The sequence below is a fragment of the Columba livia genome, chromosome 5 (genome assembly GCF_036013475.1).
Source record: "Columba livia isolate bColLiv1 breed racing homer chromosome 5, bColLiv1.pat.W.v2, whole genome shotgun sequence".
Lineage (NCBI taxonomy): Eukaryota > Metazoa > Chordata > Aves > Columbiformes > Columbidae > Columba > Columba livia.
The window spans coordinates 11965135-11985993 of NC_088606.1; the positions used below are offsets into that span (position 1 = coordinate 11965135).

General features: G+C 44.7%; 1 protein-coding gene across 2 annotated transcripts in view; it reads right to left on the reverse strand.

Moving 5' to 3' along the window:
• RCOR1 (REST corepressor 1) overlaps positions 1-20859 on the reverse strand; it is an 84843-nt gene that overhangs the window by 33629 nt on the left and 30355 nt on the right. Inside the window, exon 3 of one of the 2 annotated variants that reach the window (XM_065063440.1) lies at positions 9031-9114. The exons of the other annotated variant lie outside the window; for it this stretch is intronic. Within the exon in view, the coding sequence (XP_064919512.1) occupies positions 9031-9114 (84 nt within the window). The remainder of the gene's footprint in view (positions 1-9030; positions 9115-20859) is intronic. 2 annotated transcript variants of the gene reach the window in all.

Here is a 20859-nt window from a genome sequence, read left to right on the forward strand (position 1 = left end):
TAACATGGAGTGCACAAATAAGATTACAGGAAAAATAATTAGCAGGAGTGGTTCCTAGAATAATTAGAGCATATAATGCCACAGCAAACACATTATGGTGAGGGAAGCTCTGGCACACATTCTTGAGAAAGCCTAGCTGTTCTGCCTCCTGCACTAGCACCTCTGTAAAGGTCACACTCAGCAGCATATGAACTCAGCAAGCAGTTATGACCATGACCTCTTTGCGCATGCCTCAGTGGAGAACATAGCCCACAAGAGCTCCTCCCTGCCTGTTCACAGCTCCCATCACATCCCTATAAACATGCTTCCCGTCGCTGCAGTTGCTGACTAACCTTGCTGTAAGGAGAGAAAGAGAGTTACCCTCCAATCCCTTTCTTTCTTCTTCTTCCTCTCACAGCTACAGTAAGAGACAAGTGGTCAGGGAAAAAAGACCTAGTCCTCTGAAATGCTCCGAGTCTGTTGTTCCCACCAAGACCAGCAAGACCAGAGCACACTGAGTCCGTTCATCCCAGGGCTGGCTCCAAGCAGCACGGGGTAGCTGCAGCCTGCTAGTTCTCGTCATACTGGTCCTACAACTCACAAAGCGCCTATCGGGCTGGCTAAGTCTGCTCCCAGACATGTTGCAGATCAAGGCTCGCTGCCAGGGTAACTCTTAACACAGCTATCATCACTCCATTACATTCACATCATCCTGTCTCTAAACTCCTCTCAGGAGAACAGCTCTTTCCCAGTGCCAGCGTTAGTTCAGTTCCCGCAGCAGCAACGGTAGTGGCAGACGGCATTTTCAAACTGGGTCATCGACACGGTCAGAGATGGCCTGTTCCACGCTGCAGTAAAAAGGAGGAACAAACAGGTGGCAGGAGAGAACAAGGCACACAGGGAAATTCATGACTGTCACCCATCAATCCCATGTGCCCCCTGCCCTCCCAGCACAGCAGCAAAAACTCCTCCAGGGTACCACAGCTGCCTTAGATAAGATATTCTTTTCCTGGATACTCTCCAGTACATTCTCTCCTTCAGGACTTCTGCTTGTGGGTTGTTGGGGTTTTGGTATGGTTTGGTTTTGCTAAAAAAACCAACACAGACACCAACACAATCCACTGTACCTTGGGTGAAATCCATCCCGAACACAGACCCTAGTCCTTTCAAACCAAATTGCTTTCCCAGCTCCAATACAAAACACTGCTGTGAAAGGGTTAAAATATCATCTTAATTTAAATATGCATTCAGGATCCAGAAATATCAACCTGCAGCAATAATGATGAAAGAGCTGCTGTGAGATTTCCACACAGCATTGCAACAGCAACAAGCACAGCAGATGACAAAGGGGAAACTGCAGCTAAGTTTGAGGCAACTCAGCCATTTCTGGGATACACCCATTGCCTTTGAAGCTTCGTATTGTGAGCTTGCTGCTCACAATATTGCTACTATAAGCATCAAAAGTTGCTTCAGCTAAAATGAAAAAATGCATCCCTTCATCTTTTGAGCATTTTTTGAAGTGCGGCAACAGCAGCTGCTGGGAGAAGTGGCCATGACTATATTATTTCTACAGCTAAACTCAAACAGAATCTTAAATTAAACACCAGTTCTCTCATTTCTAAATTCAGAGAGTTGCATTCTTCAGCTACTGTATTTGCATCTAAGCTTCACAGCTGCCAGGTTCACTGCAGAACATGGAATTTGGATTAGGGATAAACATAAACCCAATTCTTCTTTTCCATTAATCCTTTTTGCTGTCACTTGGACAGCCAACAAACTGGTATTTCTAGGAAAGGAGCACATACAAACAGCAAGATCATGAGGTGGTATTTTTTGGTTGGTTTGGGGGTTTTTTTGTTTTGGTTTGGTTTTCTATCCTCACTTGGGTGACTAAAAGCACACAGCTAGCTTCACACAATTATAACCCCTGAAGTCCACCTCTCAAAAACCGAAAGTCTAGACTCTACCTGGCACCTATTTTTTTAAGGCTAACACTATTCCTATGACCAAAAAAAACAACCAACCAAAACAAAACCAAACCAACAACAAAAAACACCACAAAAACCCACAACAGTAACAAAAAACAAACCCACACCTCAACAAAAACACTCAGACACAAACAAGCAGAAAAACTCCAAGCAAGAAAAGCACAATACATAATACATACACTCCATCTTCCAAAACCTTCCACAGCAGTTAAATCACCAAAAAAAAAGAAAAGTATGAGCTCAGCTAAGAGTTCAACAGTACTCTTCTCTCTGGTGGCAAAGCCTAAACAGCTCCCACTGTCCCATCCCTGCCCATGGTTGCTGCACTCTGAGCACCAACACAACCTTTCATGGGGTTGTGTTATAAACCAGGTCACAGAAATTACAGGGAGGGAAGAGGGGACCAAAAATAAAACCACAATTCCAATTGTTTCAAGGATCCTGCTTACAGCATGATGGAGAGGAGGGACCTAAAAAGCAGATTTGCTGATGCTCAATACACACTGGGGTACATCCTCTCCCCCACTGCTACTGCCCAGGCAGGGGTGCCTGTGCACCAGGGAGGGGTGGCTCTCGGGTACCTCTGAAGCACTAATCCCTTCCAGTTTAAAAGCATCCTCTGAAACAGGGGCTTCATTTTCTAAAGGGGAGATTTTAAGATCAACACTCTTTCCCACTTGTGGTTTTCCACTCACATTTATTTATTGCTAGGGCACCATACTGATGATGATAGATGGAGTTGTATGCCCACAGAATTCACAGGCCAAAATAAGTGCTGAAGGAGAAAGGATATGCCCTAGCAGACACCCTTCTTAAAACAGCTACGGCTCAGCTACGCACTGAAAACAGAGACTTGTCACACAAAGCATGATCAGACACACTCAGCAACCTGAGAAGACCTGTCTTCTACTCTAGCAGTCATTTTAAGTTAGAAAATTCAAAGATGATTTCCAAGCTTGTTTAACATCCCCTTTAAAAGAGAAAACTAAGAATAATCATAGCCTGTTCTATGCAAAGATCATCCCTTGAACCATTGTACAGCTGGAGGCAGACTCTTGCCACTTAAACCTGAAATTTGCTCTCAGAAATGTTGGGATTCACCTCACCTTCATGACAGAGGACAGCTACCAAAAGTCATTCCCACCCAAAGGCAGCAGTTGACACACTCAAGACCAGGACACACTTACAGACCTGGTTGGGACATAGGCTTTTGAGATCCTGAACGCCAACTCATAGCTTCTTAGGGTGGAGCACCACTGTTCCACACTCCCAAACCGTTACCCAGCCTGTGGCACAGTTAACTAAACCTCACCCATCCAGACACCACAGGGTTAATATCCTTAGTAACCATAGCAACCAGCACTTCTTCCTCCATCTGAGCCTCAGCTGGCACATTGCTGCCTTCCCAGCATCAGGTTTTGCAGCACATTTAGGGACCCTTCCCATGAGGTTTGGCCAAGCACATCACGAGGATGTTTGTGCAGTCGCTGCTTTACCTAATTCTGGCATTCCTCTGTCCCCACGTCCCCTGGGCACTTCTACCTCCCCCTCTGTAGGGGGAAGGAGGCTGTCTCAGTTCTCTCCAAGTGCACCAAAGCGTACATAACAGAGAGCAGGGAGCCAGCTGCAGCCTTGCAGGAAGAGATGCCACGGGGTAACAGAGGGAAGAACTGGTGAGCGTCCAAATTTGGCACACCGATCAACCAGGTCAAACAGAAGCAGCACTGCAACACCAGGGGACTGCTGCAGACCACAAGCCACTGTCCCATAGGTACTTGGGACAGCACCTGCCTCTTCAGTGACACCCCATAAATCCACTGGAGACGCCCACCAAGACATCAGTGAGAAACGAACTCCCATCTAGCAGCCACATGTATTTTGTTAGGAAAAGAAAAATTACTTTCAAAACAGAGCTTATCACTAGCAAAACAATACATCTTTCTCCTCTTGTAGTTCACCTTTGAACTGCAGATGCATAAAAGCAATCAGCACATCCCATCCTCCCGCCTGGTTCCCATCCCTCACTTCTGGGCAGCTGCAGCATGCCAGCACTTGCTCATTGCTAAACAAACCCAATGTCATTTTTATGGTTCCACCCATTGGCGTACCTGGCACAGAGAGACACCACTGGTTTATTAATAGCTTCATGCTGGCCCAGCTCTATCCTGTGCAGGATTTCCACAGCATCATTACAATGCATTTTTCACTATTTGCCCCCCCCACCTTCCACACCTGCCACTAAGGAGAGCAGATGCCTGTTTTCCATCTAGCTGTTCCCACTCCTCAATGTCACCTTGCTCAAGACCTCACTCCTCCTCTGTCTCCTTCCCCACCCTCCATGACAGTGCCCCAGCACAGCCAGAACAGTTGCCCTCTGTGCACCATGTACTCAGAGTGTCTCTCAGGAGTGTCACTTTAAGAGCAAGCCCTTTGTAAGAGGTGCGACACCAGCCACAGCACACCGGGTATTTGGAGCAGAGCTGGAAGGGGAGCACCATTATTTTAAGTCCAAATGTTTGGTAACTGCACAGTGAAATTTCTTTCTTCAAAAAAAGGCTTTGTAAACTACTCACTAATGGTGGCAACTGCTATGCAAGTGACCCCTCAAAGGCAGAAGTCCGGAAGTAGATACGGAACATGCTGGCAGCTGCCCACTTTGGTATATTGCCGAGAGAAATCCCATCAGAGTTCCAGACCCGAGCGGACGGAGGAAGAAATGCAGCCAACTCAATATGAGTGATAAAGCATACTTCAACTTTATTGCCCGAGATAGCGTGCATTTATACCAAATACCATAATTATGCATACTTGTCTCTATTTAATAGGCTAAGCACATTTACTTACTCCACCTACTTGGGTTTAGCTAGCTATGCGCATCCCACATTCTTCTGACTCTTATCTCTTCAAAAATATCCTGACCCTGCCTTAGTTAGTACTTTTCCGTTCCCCCCTTTCCCACGGCCTAATAGACAAGCTAACTAAGGCCTACTTGTGTCAACTAAAATGGGCTCTGCTCGTACAGTTGCTTGGTGGACTCATGTCTGTGCTCCTTGAGCCAATCCCCGACAGTATATGAGCAAGGCAGTCAGTGCTTTGTACCCAGGATTAATGGTTAACAAGGCACAGGATAAAAAAAGTGATCAGTGTGCCAACACATACTTCTGTTTTCGTCTTCTCTACCACATCCATCATTTCATGGCACCCAGGCAAAAGGTTTCTCCAACATGATTAAAACATTGCTCCAGCATGTAGGGTGCATGGGACCCAAACAAGCTTGAACTAACAGTATGAGCCTAGAGCATCAGGCATGCAGATACCCACCAGGTCCTGGCTGACACACTGGTCTTTCCAGGACTCATTTCAGCAGCTTATAGAGGACCCTCCAAGAACCTCCGCCAGCTTGGCCAGCCCATCAGTGTGCATTACCCTGAGCATCCCCACAGATTTGCTCATCATGTTTTGTAGCACAGATTCACCTTTACTGGAGGCAACTTCCAAGAGCTCCACTGATTGCACAGAACTGTCCTGCTCACAAGAGTTCCCACTTCACCCCGGGCAGAGAGCTAACTGGTGCTGCACTAATTTCTGTTTTCATGTTGAGCCACAGTCACAGGAACAGAGAAGAATCCTATGACTTGAAAAGAGTTCACCACAAGAACAGGCACAGGATGAATTAAAGGCTTTGGAGTACAAATGAAAGTAACCAGACACAGGTACCAACATGCTGCTGATTGGAAGGATTTGTTCACCCACACCTCAGCCTGAACAGCAAAATTAAGAATGGATGTGCTAGCCAGGGTTCATAGTACTTGCAGCCCAAGGGGCTACATCAACCTCCCAGAGACCACAGCTCTTCCTGCTTGCCATTTTACACTGCCAATGATTCCCCCCACCAAGGATAACACACACACCACATAATTCATGGTTTAAAAAGGCATCAAGAAACAGAGAATCCATCACTTCCCTGGATAACTTCCAATAGTCAATCATAAAAAACCTACACGCACTCAGGCATTTCATTTCAGTCCACATGGACTTATTTTGCAGCCTCTTATTTGTATTACACATCTCTTATTATGTCAAAATTTCCCTTTGAGAAAATAATTGACAATAGTCCCCTTTCAGTCTCTCTTCAGTAAGCTAAACAGATGGAGTTTGCTTCATCTCCACTTTCCAAAATGTTTCAGTAGCTCCTGTCTCAATCCATTTCTCAGTTTTTCAACATTAAAGCCGTTATTCTGAGGTTCTTTTCCATGAATGCTACTGAGTGCAGGGGCAGCAAACCATTCCAGTGACTCTCTCTCTTTACACTCCCATCCATTGGGTCACACAGGACGCCAGGAAGCTTTGTCAAATTACCTGCCCACTATGTCCCCAAAATTGCTCTCCAAGTCACTTCATTCCAAACATCAGACTTGATGCAGAAGATAAAGCCAGAGCTTTCAGTACCAATATTCAGAAGCCTGCACTTGGGTCATTAAGAGCCCATTGCGTTGGCATCAGTTCAAGTTAGGACAAGACCCAAAGCACTCTACAAGACTATCGGTAGCATCCATTTTATTTACTGTCCTGTCAGTCTGTGGTTCATCCTCAATTTCTCTCCAAAGCAATTCTGTATCAATTCCCATACCACTGATAGAAATGTTGATCATCAACAGTTCTCTTACACATCCCCAGGGACCCCATTTAATTATGATTCACTGTCAACAATGCCAAGACTTGTCAGTGAACTTGAGATCAGCTGAAGAGACCTCTTGTCCCCTGATGTTAGTTCTTCATAAACCATAAAACTGATTAGAGAACTCTGCTTGTAATACATTTAGTAAGTACTGGTACTTTGGAGGAGGTTCCTGTCTTTTGAAAGGAAGGGGGATTGAATCAGGTTCTCATGCAGTAGCAAATCAATGCCTAACAGCTTGCTGAATACATTAGAGCTATAAAGTTATTTCTACCGATCAATCAGTTTCTAGTCTCAAAAAGAACAAAAGCAGCTACCTTCAGCAGGATTACTTTTTTACAGTTCATTTTTAAGTAATGCCACACAGAGATAGGAATAACTGATACCTTTTGGTAGTGTCAGCTCAAACTGACACAAGACAAATCAATGACCAACCAGCCCACTCTTACCCTGTTCTCATTCCCTGCACAGCTGCCCTCTCCCCATCTGCTGGAGCTTTCCTGTCACCCCGAGGTCCCCTCAGCCACCTCTTCCAATGCTCCTTTGTTTTGCTGGATTTTTGTTTTGCTTTGGGTTTGGTTTTTTTGTTTGGTTGGTTTTCGGGTTTTTTTTTTTACTACTACTAAATGCTCAATTTCACAACTGCATCCCTCTATATTGATTAGGCACTTGGGAGATACTCAGTGTGTCATGTATGGCACATATATGCAATTTCTCTACCCCAAATACCATATGAAATATTTTTTTTTTCTTCTGTATCTTTTTTGGAAGGTGAAATCACAAATGAGCATACACTCACTAAATTTTTTAATCTTACGAGAAATTTCTTCTTGCCCTCTTCTAATATTCATATTGTTTTCCCCAACTTTTTTATTGTACCGGCAAGAGTCAACTGCTACCTAGTTTTTATTTAACGATGCCATGCTACAGTTTTAATTACCTCTTAGGTTCATGACATCTTCTTAGTAGGTATTATATCCTTCTTATGCTCTATAATATCCTTGTATATTTTTGTGCCAACTGCCACAGAATATTTGGGTACAGGTTACTTTACTCAATTCCACGTATCTTCACTCCTTTTTCTTCTGCATTCCCTCTTCCCTGTTCAAGAAACCTGTTTCCTATCAGGCAAAAGTTAAATGTTTCAAAGCTGAGCCAAGATTCAAAAGACTCTCAGACTCGGGAGGCAGCTACAAGAATGCCATGTCACAGATGACCCATGAACAGTCATGCCTTTTGGTGGAGGCAACAATTTCTTGCTTTCATACCTTTTTAGAGTTTCTAGCTGTGGATAAACACTAAATATATCCCTGTCCTCATCAGTCTTATTTAGTTCACCATACAACCACCAGCAGGGAGCAGACAAGACACCACTGGTAGGAGAGAAGGCAGACACAATCCTTGGAAAGCCCTTTTTATCTGCAGATCATAGTACCATCATCCTTCTGTAATTCAAGGGGCAACTTGCTCAGTGGAACAAATGCCCCAGGGCGGAGCCCAGCCCTTTCATGACAGAGCCAGTTTGTGCACAGTTTCTGCTGCCTTAATTTGTGTCTTGTGATGCATCTTAGCTCTTGGGTCTGGGGCAAAACCAGATATTAACTCAACAGTGCCACCACAACTGCAGAGGAACAGGAATGCAAGATTCTTATTCTTGGTCCCAGAATCAGAAAGGAAGAAAAAAAAAAGTACAAACACAAAATCAAAAATAGCTCTGTTCAGCTCCCTCCCCCAAAAGCACTTAGGTGTAGTTACTGCATTCAAGCAGCAGCCCTTTAATCAAGGAGTCCTACTTATTCATGAGAACTGTAGCTAGACAAACCTTTCAAACACTAGTTCTGCCATCTGGCAGCAGCACAGAGACTTGTTCCCAGACACACACAGAGCGCTGGTAATTGCCCTCACGTGGAATTCCAAGGCACTGCAATTGTTCTGCCATTTAAACCTCCATGGGCTCCAGATGTGGATTTTATTTGTGTCTTTGTGGGGAAAAAGGTACTACTAATTACCATATATTCCTCATCCCCCAAATACTTTTCATTTTGCTCTCCCCAGTTATTTCTGTCATCTTCTACAGCAGAAAAGCAGATTGTGTAGGCCCATGGATAAGTACCTTAAAGAATTCATACTAGGGAAGAAAGTGTGCCACATTTCTCCTGGTTTCCCTGCCTCTGTGGATTCAGCGCTCTGAGCAGCTGCCCAGTGGGAAACAAAGTTCTTCTGGGGATTGCTTTGTAGGCTTTTCTTCTTTCCGATGTTTAAATTAATTTCAGATCATAATGGAAAGGTCACAGACATAACCTCTCTACTGAAAGTGGCAACTTTGCATTCTCGTGGTGATATACGTAAGGGAAAGGGGGAATAAAAGTATTTGAAAAGACTTACATTTTGCTTCAGACAGATTCTGGTTAGGTGACCAGACCAGCATGCCGAGATTCTCTCTCTCCTGACTTCGCCGTGCAAGTTTGGCTTAAGAGAAAACAGATACAAACCAAGTTACAGAGAAAGTCATTTCAGATGCAAAATGGATACAAAAGTCACTTACCACATATCTGGAGCTTTTAATCAAGATACAAAACCCATCTGCAGAGTTAAAACCCCATCTTCACAATCAGACCTAAGGCTTTTCCTTGTTTATTCAATGCATCACCCCTATATAACATGACAGATACCGCACACTCAGTCTTTCATGCAGTACACTAAGCAGCATACGTTGGACCTAAATTAAAAGTTAATTAATGTTTCTCTTCCAGTATACTTGATTATTTTTCTTCCAGCCATCATTAAATGTAAAAGGGAGGAGCTAGGCTCAAGCAGCAGGCTCCAATCCCTTGACATCATGAGACCGTACTGTGCAGCTAGATTAACACTTTGTAGGGTAGACATATGCATGAACCTCCTGGGTTTCACTTCTGAGCGCCTCCTCCCCTGCCCCAGCAACCCTTCTACACCTCCATTCCCAGACAGACAGGAATGTCCACCAAGGTGACACCAGGTTCCCCCAGGTCAGAATCAGGTCGTCTACTCAACCGCTCCAGAGAAATTCTTATGCATTCCCTCCCACGCTGGGTACACACACCGACATTCAGAAACCAGGTCTGTTTCTAACCAACTTAACACCTGGTTGGCATGAGAGCTCTGAAAGTCTGACTTGAAGAACCACAGCTGCACGTAGTTTGAAAGAGCAACCTCAAGCTACATTTCAACTGTGAGTTCTTGTGAATCTGCTGTTGTTCGTTCACAAGCAGTCAAGAGGAGAAGAGAAAAACTTGCTCCGTTGAGTCAGCACACGCACAGCCAGCTCAACCACCCGCCCTGGCCGAGGGAAACTTGCAGGTCTTGTTATGAACAAGTGCCTGCAGTGCTACTTCCACTGCAAAACGTCACGTAGCGCTGACATTTTAGGCAATATTTCAACACAATGTTATTTTCTCGGTGCTGTGCTATTAAGACATAACCACCACTTCATGACGCATTAAAAAAATCCACTAACACCGCAGATGCAATGCCAGGACACTGTCTCATGGCACAGGGGTTGAAATCACAACATTATCTGCTCGTGTGTGCCTGCTGCAGCAGGAGGCCTGGCAGCACCCAGCCCTTGCTCATCTGAACACAGCACAAAGTTTACTAATTACAATGCTATGAACACTCATGGTTTGACCATTTTCAACCCAAAATCCACTCAGCTAAGAACAGTCAGGGTTGAGATGATGAAAATATTGTAATATTAAATTTAAATCACAAATAGCATGTATTAAAAATAATTAGTTGCCAGCAACATATTTACACTGAACTTTTTCTTAACTGCCCAAACATTAGTTTACGTTGTTTCTCATTCCTTGCCACAATAAAACAGAAAGTTTACTTTCATGACTAATTTCTGGATTTTCATGACAAACACCATGATTATCTTTCACATAGTTTTTTTTCTTTTAAAGAAGGTTAGCAACCACACATACAAGACATTTTGTGCACTGTGCCTGTTCAGTATTTCCTATGCAAGGCAGAAAAACAGGAATGAGAAAAGACAACAACAGCCTCTGGTGGTGAGAGATGGGGGTGGAGTCCAGATATATACAAAGAACATGAAGGGTGTCTGAATTTGTAATTTTAAATTCAGTATTATAATGATAACTGCACCAAAAAAAAAAAGTCTTGAAACATTGGTGATCAAATTTTACTTTGTCCCTAATTTCAAGTCTGTGTCATGAATGCCAAAGGCAACCTTAACCTTCCCCTCTATCAGCTTCTGCCCCTTGCTCTCCCTACACCACAGTCTGTCCAAATAAAGACTAGTGTAGAGTTCAAAACATGGGAAGAAAAAAAAAGTCTCTCTCCTCACTTTGCATTGCACTGAAAAGCATGTCTCATCCCATAAAAATATTCAGAAATCATCAGTCAGGTCTCCAGGAGGTCAAACACTTTGCACCCAAATCCCAACACACCTCCGCACCACCAGTAAGCCAATGTAGTTCATGAGCCTGATGCACAAATTCTGCCAACAGGGCTTAACACAAGGCACATCATCAGCCTGGCTTTACCACAGACTCATTCACTAAACCAGCAAAACCCACCTAGCTCAGGAAAAGGGCAAAGTTTTCTCCTAGTTTCGCAGGCTGAACATCCTCCCTGACACAGCAGGTGGACATCCCAGCCCAGCTGTCCCATTCTGGAGAACACTGCCTGCTCAACTCATCACAGGAAAGTGATGTTTCACCTCCCCAGTTAAAACCCCAAGTTACACTTTAGGTCAAAGGCAGTGCCTCAAGTCAGGAGCTACCTACCTTCCAGCCCCAAATCATCGCCCTACGAGTCAGGAAAAACACAACTCCCTGTGTCTCACACCCAGAACCAGAATCCCCTGCAGATGCTGGACATCATGCAACCCCCAGAACCCCCTTTTTGCCCAATTCTCACAGCCCAGCTTCTTCCCCTCTGCCTTTCTCCAGTTTCTTGGTAGCAACCATGAGCCAAGTTACACTGCACTTGTAAAAGGGTGTGAAGCAGCAGCTCTGGTATTCCCACATCTCTCCTGCCCTGCCTCTCCACCCAAGCCCATGCACATCCACCCTCAGGAGAGGTAGAGGCCAATGCAAGGCACGCTCTAAGGGTCAGTTAAAATTCTCTGCTGAGGACAGAAGCACCTGCAAAGGCCAACACACATAAAAGGGTTGGGATCCTCTAATATCCGCAGAGGCATAAACTCCCTCCCTAATATCGCTGGTGACTTAGCCTGCGACCCAGCTACTTCACCTTCCAGCACCACATCCTCCCCATCACCCCTTCTCCAGCCCACAGACCCACGTTTACCATCCCTCACAAGCAAGGCAGACACCACAGGCATTCTTCCAAGTCCAGTGTTGACCCCATCACAAATACACACAGCACAAGTATTCTTGCTACATGACGTTAGCAAGGAAGAGATGAAGAGCTTGCTCAGAATATGGGAGCACATTGGAGTAGTTATTTCAGAGCAACAGCCATGGGAGGAGAGGAAGGGGCTTATAGCAGAGCGGTTACTGCATCCCTTCCCTGCACCTTTCCAAGCACAGCTGCAAGGCTCACCAACACAAGGGAATTCTTTTCCCAGTCCCTGCTTCTGGGCAAAGGATCCCAGAGTGAATTCAAACACACTGCACTTCAGTGGCAAAGCTAAAAAGTTAATTCAATTTAACCCAATATGTGTTTCATATAAAAATAGCCATGTAAGGAGGGCAAGGGTCACTCTGTTTTAGGGGAACAGATCAATTTAGGATCAATGGGGTTTGTTTGTTTAAATAACTGCAGTTAAACCAGTGCAGCTTGTGTTTGGAGAAGCTGTACACCGGCAGATGAGATCAACTGACATTTCAGTTAATCCTGCACTTTCATCTGGGCTACTCACCAGGTATTTGTAGTCTCCGCCATAGCCATTAGCTCCCCATTCTAGCTGTTGTGGGAGCACTGTTACCACTTTGTCACTGCTGGCTCTCCTCTCTGTCCCATGTCTGGGAAGAATCATGGATGCCTCCTCCAACCCCAAGAAAAAGACCCTCTATTACAAGTAGCATCCCCGAAACTTAGTTCCAGTGCCAGAATTCACAGGGGATGCAAGTTCCAAGTGCCTTTACCCAAGCAGATGTACAGGCCCAACCAGGCATGCTATAGTGTTGCCTCTTTCACAGTACTTCCCATTCCTCTCTCTTCCCTCATCCTCTAAATGTACCCATATCCAAGGAACCATATGCTGAAACACAGGAGGGAACTGCTCTAAGTTAAAACTCACTTTGTAAACAAAAGGTTACTTTTAAAGTTGGTGCCATTTACAGATCTAGTTTACTGCCCAAGTCCAAACACAGTTCAACTGGCACAAGGGAAGAGATAAGCCAGGGTAGAATATCCATAAGCCAACAGTATCCTAAAAAAAAAAAAAAAAAGCAGCTGCGGGGGCTTTTTTCCCACCCCCCTGGAGATGAAGGCACATCTCAACACCAGCATGTGGTTGACCATACTGTGTGTAGGAATATATTGATTTGCACAGCAGAGAGACACATCGCTGTTGGAGTTTATCACTTCTGCCCGCAGGCTGAGGCTCTCCATCCCTGGGCTGCCCATGCCAAGGGACTGGCCCAGCACCTGCAAGAGCAGAGCAGCACAAGGACGTGAAACCCTGACCTCCAGCAGCTACGGCTCTTCCCAAACTTTTGGAAAGCTGTTGCAAGTCTGCTGCAGAGAAAAAACAAGAGAGGCTTCAACCAGCAGCAACAGTCAGGTCAGACTCCAAGAGGTATTAGGCTGGCAAAAAAACCCAAAAAAACCCAGCAATACACCACACCACGCACACCCCAACCATCTCGACTGAGTCTTTAAAGGAAGCCTTTTCCCCACTGTGAAGGTTACTAGACACAACAGCCTCAGTCCCCAGCATCTGTCTGTCCAATTTTCACTGGCATACAGAAATATGTCAGTCTTGCTCTCCCACTACCACCCACAAAGTTTAAAGCCTCAGGGGTAAATCCACCTTAGACCCCATACCTGAGTGATACCAGCTCACACAGGAGAAAGAGGGGAAGAAAAAAAAAAAAGAGTAAAGAGAGAAAAAATACTTTCTTTTGTCAATACAGAAAAACGAAAACAAAGCACACACAAACAACAACAACAAACAAGCCCAGACACCATCAAACCAGAGTCAAAACTCTTAAAACTCACTCCCTTCCTCCCAGAGCCACACTCCTCTGCCATATCTACTCCACATCAGAGAGCAGAGGGTCAACTCTGCTAGGACTGTCTGCAGAAACAGAGGAGAAAGGTGGAACTTGCAGAGAACTTAAAGCACACCAAAACCCTAAACACTCTTGTGAGTCCTCTGATGTGTTTATTGCCTTAAATCCTGGGTTTGGAACCCTTCCCTACAGCAAGAAATCTGCATGTTTCTCCTTACATCTGAAGGGTTCTTCTGCAGATATTGTAACTTCAAATTTTCTCTTTGGCAAACCAAAGTTGCACCAAGTGCTGTATGAATAAGCTCAGTGCTGAACATGCTGCAGAGTTTGTCATCACGAATACATTTGTGTTGACATGAAACCACAGATCTTTGTTCAGTCTCTCTCCAGAACGTTGCAAGAGAGCCAAGACACGCGGCACATGCCCTGCAGGCTCCTCAGCCAGCACACTTGGCAGAGTTGCTGCAAATGGACAACAAAGCAGGGCTGAAAGCAACAAGTGCGCTGCTCTCCCCACCTCTACCAGGGTGTTGGCAAGTTAGGACACCTACCAAAGGTCGCTGCACCATACACATGAAGTCCCCACTACAGGTCAGAGAGACCTTCCCCAGCCTTTTGACCTCTCCTCAATTTGAAGTTAGCCATGGAACAGCTGGCATCTGTACAGAAGGAAAGCTCTGCCTGGCAGGAATACCACTCCCTTCATCCCACCTAAATCTCTTTTTGGTGAGATGAACTCAGAGCCTCTGAAGAGCTGTGTCAAAAAGCCAGGGGGTGAAGTTTGTGCTTCACAGCTTGAATCCATCCAACACTTCACCACTTCTGAAGGGACAGGAGGTCCTGCTTAGCCAGCATTGTTCTGAGCTCCTGACATGTGCTCCCTGCCTCTCTCCCGTGTCCTGTGTTGACACTCTGGAGTTTATCCCTCCAAGTCAAGCACATTTGCTAGAAGCAACCTGGCAAAATAGAAAGCAAATAGCAATTTCCCCAGTTATTAAATCAAATCAGGTGGCTGCAAGATGAGACAAACAGCCAAGTGCATGCACAGGGAACAGCAGGCCCACACGGACAAGGATCTCTCTGCCTTTAACCCAACATGATAGCTCAGCAGCACCACTGCAAAAGAGGGAGGGAAGCTTTTTCCCCTTCCACCAACACCCACTTGATAAACCAAAGCAGGGAATCTGAGCTAAAAAGAAAACAAAACAACCAAAAAAAAAAAAAAAAACACCCCACACCACACAAAAAAAGCAGTTAGTTTTAACTCACATCAATTCCTAGTTTTCTACCACCTATCCTAAGATACAAGGAAGGGGAATGAGAAAGCAGGGACAAGCAGGACACCTCCGTCAATCACAGCACCAGTTTAGGCTGTCTGAGGGACAGCTGGTGCAATGGCAGCGTACACAAAGATCAGGCAGGAAGGCAATGGAGCCCACCAGTGAGCAGGAGCCGAGAGCTGCGCATCTCCAGCCTTATGCATCCCATTTTATTTTTCTTCAAGTTAGAGAAGAAACGTGCCAGAATAAACTCAGTGGGAGTAGAGGCCTCTCAAAAGAGCCACCAATCACGCTGTCGCCTATTATTTTGCTTCTGTGCAAGGCAGTGGTGCCAGCTCCCGCTTGAGTTCCTGCACTTGAGAGAGAGCTGCTCCGTCTCACAGCTCTCCCCAGGGATCCTGCACGTTCCAGCTGTGGCTGTGAGCTGTTCAACAGCACTTTGTGCTCTGGTTTTGGCACCTGTACTAACCCCTCAGAGGGATGATCTCTGTCTCCTGCAGATTCCAAGACACACTTAGCTTCCAGTTCCATCCTGCCCAAGTCGGGGTGAAGCTCTGCCAGGAGGTCTCCAGCATTCTTCCTTATCCATAACCCTTTCAATATTCTCTGGTGTGACTTTTTGCTGTTGCTGTTTGCACAAGCCCTCTGAGTTTCAAAGTAAAGCACACTAACACACGACTATGTGAGAGCACTGCAACACACACCATGAAGAGTGGGAATTAACTGCTAGTCAGTTCCTCCATTATTTAGAAACGGCAAAGGGTAACTCGGAAAAGCACATCCACTGTCAGGTGCTCAGAGATACACACTTCACTATCTTCTTTGGAAGGCAAACATGAGCAAATCAAAGTTTAAAAAGCACTTGCCATAGAAGTATAGGGAATTCTTCAGGTACTCATCATTTGCAAAGCAACAGGTAAGAAAAGATTTCCAGATTTAAACAACGTATTGAATGAAATTGTTGAAGTTTACTGAACAACTGAAATCCCTAAGGTACAGGATGGCAAGATTCTCATCTACAAAGGCTACTGCATTACTAACAGCACTTACCGATCCCCCCATAACTGCTACAACTCATTTTTAAATCACATACTACAGGTTTAAAAATAAAGACTAAGAAACACCTGTTTCTTTTAATATTTAACCCTCAACATTATATATAAACTTAACCCCCAACACTATATATAAAACATTGTATGCATAAAGCACTGTATAATACCCAAAGGTGAATAGGTGTTTTTATTGCTTGGGGAGGATTCTGGAACTGACATATAACAACTCAGCTGTTGAAAGCAGTTTTGGACCAAGTCTCAATGTATTTACTTCTAATGAAGTGAGACTAAACAAGTGCTCCTGTTCCCAACCCTGTATCTTCTTTATCAATGCAGACTGTACATTTATTGCATATGGTGAAATCCCCTGCTTACAGTACCCATGATGAAACAAAATAAGGCAAAGGAGGAACTGGCTCCCATAGTTTAAAAAACTTGCTCTCACTGGTTCATTGATATCAGTCAGGTTCACAGCGTAACTGTAAATGCACAGTTGCAATACAGCAACAAAACACCCATGTGGCACAAGAGAATTCAAACCAATTTTAGAGTCAGAAGAAAAGCTTTTTCCACCCTCCTTCCCCGCTGCTGGCACTGGCGTCTCAAGCAGCAACTCAAAGACGTCTGAAGAACTCTGCTGCCCATCTCCACCTCCTTCAGCATGTGACTTCTCCTCGAGTCAGCAGATAATGCTTGTGATTCCCTTTCATCCGTGTTTTCTGAGGACTGCCTAGATAGAGGAGCTAGTACCTCACAGAAATACCATCTCTGTACACGCTATAGCAGCATGAAACGCAGCAGATTTTAGACTGGAATAATGCAAGTCGAGGAACGTTTTTTAATTAAAAACTTAAAAATTAAGCAGCAGTTAGCTCTTCCTATACATGACTACACCCGGGTGGCACTATAATCTATATGCAAATAAAGTTCTGAGAGCATTTTTGTATCTGCCTAGGGAAACAAAGGTGACTCTTTGGGTTTCTATACAGAGCAGCAGCACTGGAAATGCAGGCTGAAGAGCTGTATTGCCTCAGAATAACTGTAGGTGCTATGCTACAAAAAACCCACAGTATCACACATTACAACAGTGTGAAAAATATTGCTTCAAAAATTACTCAGTTAAAGATTAATCATCCAGCAATCATTACAAAGGTCACTCTGCAGTGATAAAAATTATTACCATTAGAAGAACTGGAAGAGAAAAATGAGAAACTACAGCTAGCAATACAGTTTCTTTTTCTTTAAAGTAATCGAGTTCAACCCATACTACGTCTGAACTTCACATCTTTGTATTTTTGGTATTTTTCAAATTTTATTTTAAACTTTAAGAACATATCTGATCCAAGATGCCTTTGCAGTCGAAGAGCTAGCAATAAAGCAAAAGCTGTGGCCTACATTTTCCCCACAGCCCAGGCCAGACCAAACAATAAAGCCTGAACAGATGTTGAGGCCTCGCCTTGATTTCTTTTTCCTGAATAATAGGAGTCTGCTCATTCTTTCCTGCAAGCAGGTGGCACCAATGTGCAGCCATAGATGAGGTCTGAATAACTACACAAGCAAACAGGCTTTCAATACACACTTAAGTGTGTAAAATTATTTTTTCTACATGCATGCAATTCCAATCAGAGCTCTGCAGCGAGTTCTGCATACAAAAGCCCTGCAACCCATACAGGAGCAGGAAACACATTAACATAACATGATAAGTATGAATATACCCCCACACGCACTCAGTACCAAGAAGCACACCTCTGCTAATCATAACAGGCTTTTGTCTAGACATGGCTGGGGTTTTGTACTGAAATGTGAAAGGGAATTTGTTTGAACAGAGAGTTGAGTATAAAATTAAGAGGAGAAAATGTACATTTGATTAAGATTTTACCACAGATCTCTTGAAAGCCTTTTAACAATGTAAAAATTTGCACCACTTTTTTTCAACGAGGAGGGCTAGTAACTATACTACAGTGATCCTGAATGTAAAACCAAAACACAGAACAAAGCAAAAGCCTGCAGCACAGGCACTGGGTTGGAGCTCCAAGGCTCGCCTGCCCTCCTAAGCACGTTTCTCCCCCTCAGTATCACCAAAGGCAGCCCTGGCCTCCCCCGGCTGCGCTTCAGAGCCGCAGCAGCTCCAAAGCCCTATCAGGAGGGCTGGGATGGGACTGGACACGTGCCACCATGCTGGTCAGCAGCAACAAAAGCAGGGACCACACATGGGGACTCATGGGCCCCACACAACCTGTGGCTACTGCCCCATAACCCATGGCTACTACACTGGGCCCCATATCCTGGGAACCCCTGTGCACTCACAACCCTGAAAAAAACAAACAAAAACAAAAACACTTTAAAAAAAATGCAAAACCTCCACAAAGCCACACACTGAACCATTTTAAAGTTTGTTAAAAATAGGTAAATGCATGCACACAATTCGTTCTGCAAGCCAAGCTACAAGGAGCCAACTACAGTAGGTTTCTGTTCCATCTCCCTGAACGCTGTCCCAATAAGATTTCCTTCCTTTCCCCCACACTATTTCCCTTCCACTTTCATTTAGGTGACCAAGAAGTCACACAGACACGCCTACACATATGCAAGTAATACCCATGTAGATAATTTAATTTACAAAATAGGAACAATCATCATATAGCACAGTTCTCTCAAGTGCCAGGTCTCATGCTGCCAACTCCGTTGCCAACTGCCAAATCTATCTGAACCCAAACAGTCTACTGATGAGGAAGCAAAGATAAGGCAAACACATCTTCCTCTTTCAATCACAGACCTTGATTCCACAGTGTCCCTTGTTCCTTGACAATCAGTAACTCCTACACGCACAGCTCTGCATTCATATGGTCTCCCATTTCTTCAGCAAGCCAGTCCTCAGCTCTTCCCACCCATTGAATGAGACCCTCTGTTGTGTTTCCTTACCCTCAGCAGCAAGAAGAGCTGTTTGGGCCCAGTCCCACCTGTTATTCACAGGCAGCACTTAGGAATACCAAGACCAGGACCAGTAAAGAGACTTCCTGTGCCTGGCACTGTCTCCGCAACATTGGATTTAATGGCCCTTCTTAGGATCAGGGGGGCAAGGGGGAAAGTCCATCAAATCATCTAATCCTTTTTGAACCCATTTGTAATTTTGGCATCTACAACATCCTGTGGCAGAGTGCTACAATTTAATTATATGTTTATTGTCTGAAGAAGAACAAAGAAAGCCCATGCACAGACTCCCTTCTCAGCTCTGATGTTGCTAGCCAGTCACTTCATTTGGTGGCCCCATTTCCTGGCTTATTAGAAGCAGAGAATAACTGCGCCCCATCCATCTCCTCCATGTCTCTTGCTGTTTCACAGACCCTCTACCGCGCTGCTCTCAGTCATCTGTTTTCCAAGACAGTCTGGGCTTTTCTGCTTCTCCCTCATACAGAGCCAGGGAATAATTCCTGTACTTTACCTAGTTACCTTACAGCTCTGAGAAGCATGTCTGCATGGGGGAGGGATGGAAACGGGGCACAACCAGAACTGTACGCAGTGTTCAAGAAGAGGGTACACCACAGGATTTATAAAACATGCCATAATGAGGTTCTGTTTTGTTCTCAGATGCTTTCATAACAGCTTTTAACAATACACTTGCCTTTTCACTATTACCATTGAGTCGATGAAAAAAAACCACTATGACTCCCAAGATCTTTATCTGGAAAGGCAACAGCTAATTTAGAGACCACTACCGTAAACATACAGTTAAGGGCTGTTACACCCTGCCCTACCCCCCTCCCCAAATATTATGTAGCACATTACAACAAGTGTCACCTGTCATTCCTGTAGCCATGCTGTCACAAGACTAAACAGGTTGCCCATTCCTCCATTCAGCAGATATCCACACTGCCTCTGCAACCCCCTCCTCCCATACACATACTGTCTTTTACACAGACAAAAGGACAATTCAGCAGTTAGTAGTAAAAATAAAAAGCAAGCAACAAAAATAACAAGATATGTAATTTTAAATGGAGAACACCCAAGTGTCACTTTATTCAAAGAGTGAGAAGTACATGGTGGCTCAAACCCCCGGCTCCACAACACCTTGCGTTTCTCCCAAGGCTTCTTCCCCCAGGAGACACGACCAAAGGAACAAGAAGCCAACAGAGTGCTTCTCAAACCTTGCAGTTCCCACCATCCCCTTTCCCACCAAAGCAGCATTACCATTCAGACCACTGACCCAAGCATGTTCCCCTCCCCATCTCCAGCCATCCTTTCCCATTACCCAGGACCCTTTTGGGAGTAAGGGGAAGGACCAGAAATGGAAGAAAGGAAAAGGTGTTTTTGCCTCTGCTCAGAAGCACTACCCCAGATTCAGAAAGCACGGAACATCCTTACTGATACAGGAGACCTGGTTTCCCTGGTAAAGTTTTAAACTTCGCCTGCATAGGCTTGCACAAGCACTGGAAACCCAAACAAGCAGCATTTTACTCATCTTTCCTGCACAATAAGGACAACCTGGCCTGTTTCTATTGCTCAATGCAGTAAGAAAGAAAAAAGAAAAAATTCAGTCTCAAGTGTTCACGAAGCAGAGTGATTATTTTTCTATATTTTTAGCAATACGTCTTCCCTTCCCACCCAAAGTTCACAACAGCATCCTTTTGAGATAGCTTACACTGACCAGTGAAAGTAACAAGTGCCTAGAAAGTGCCAGGG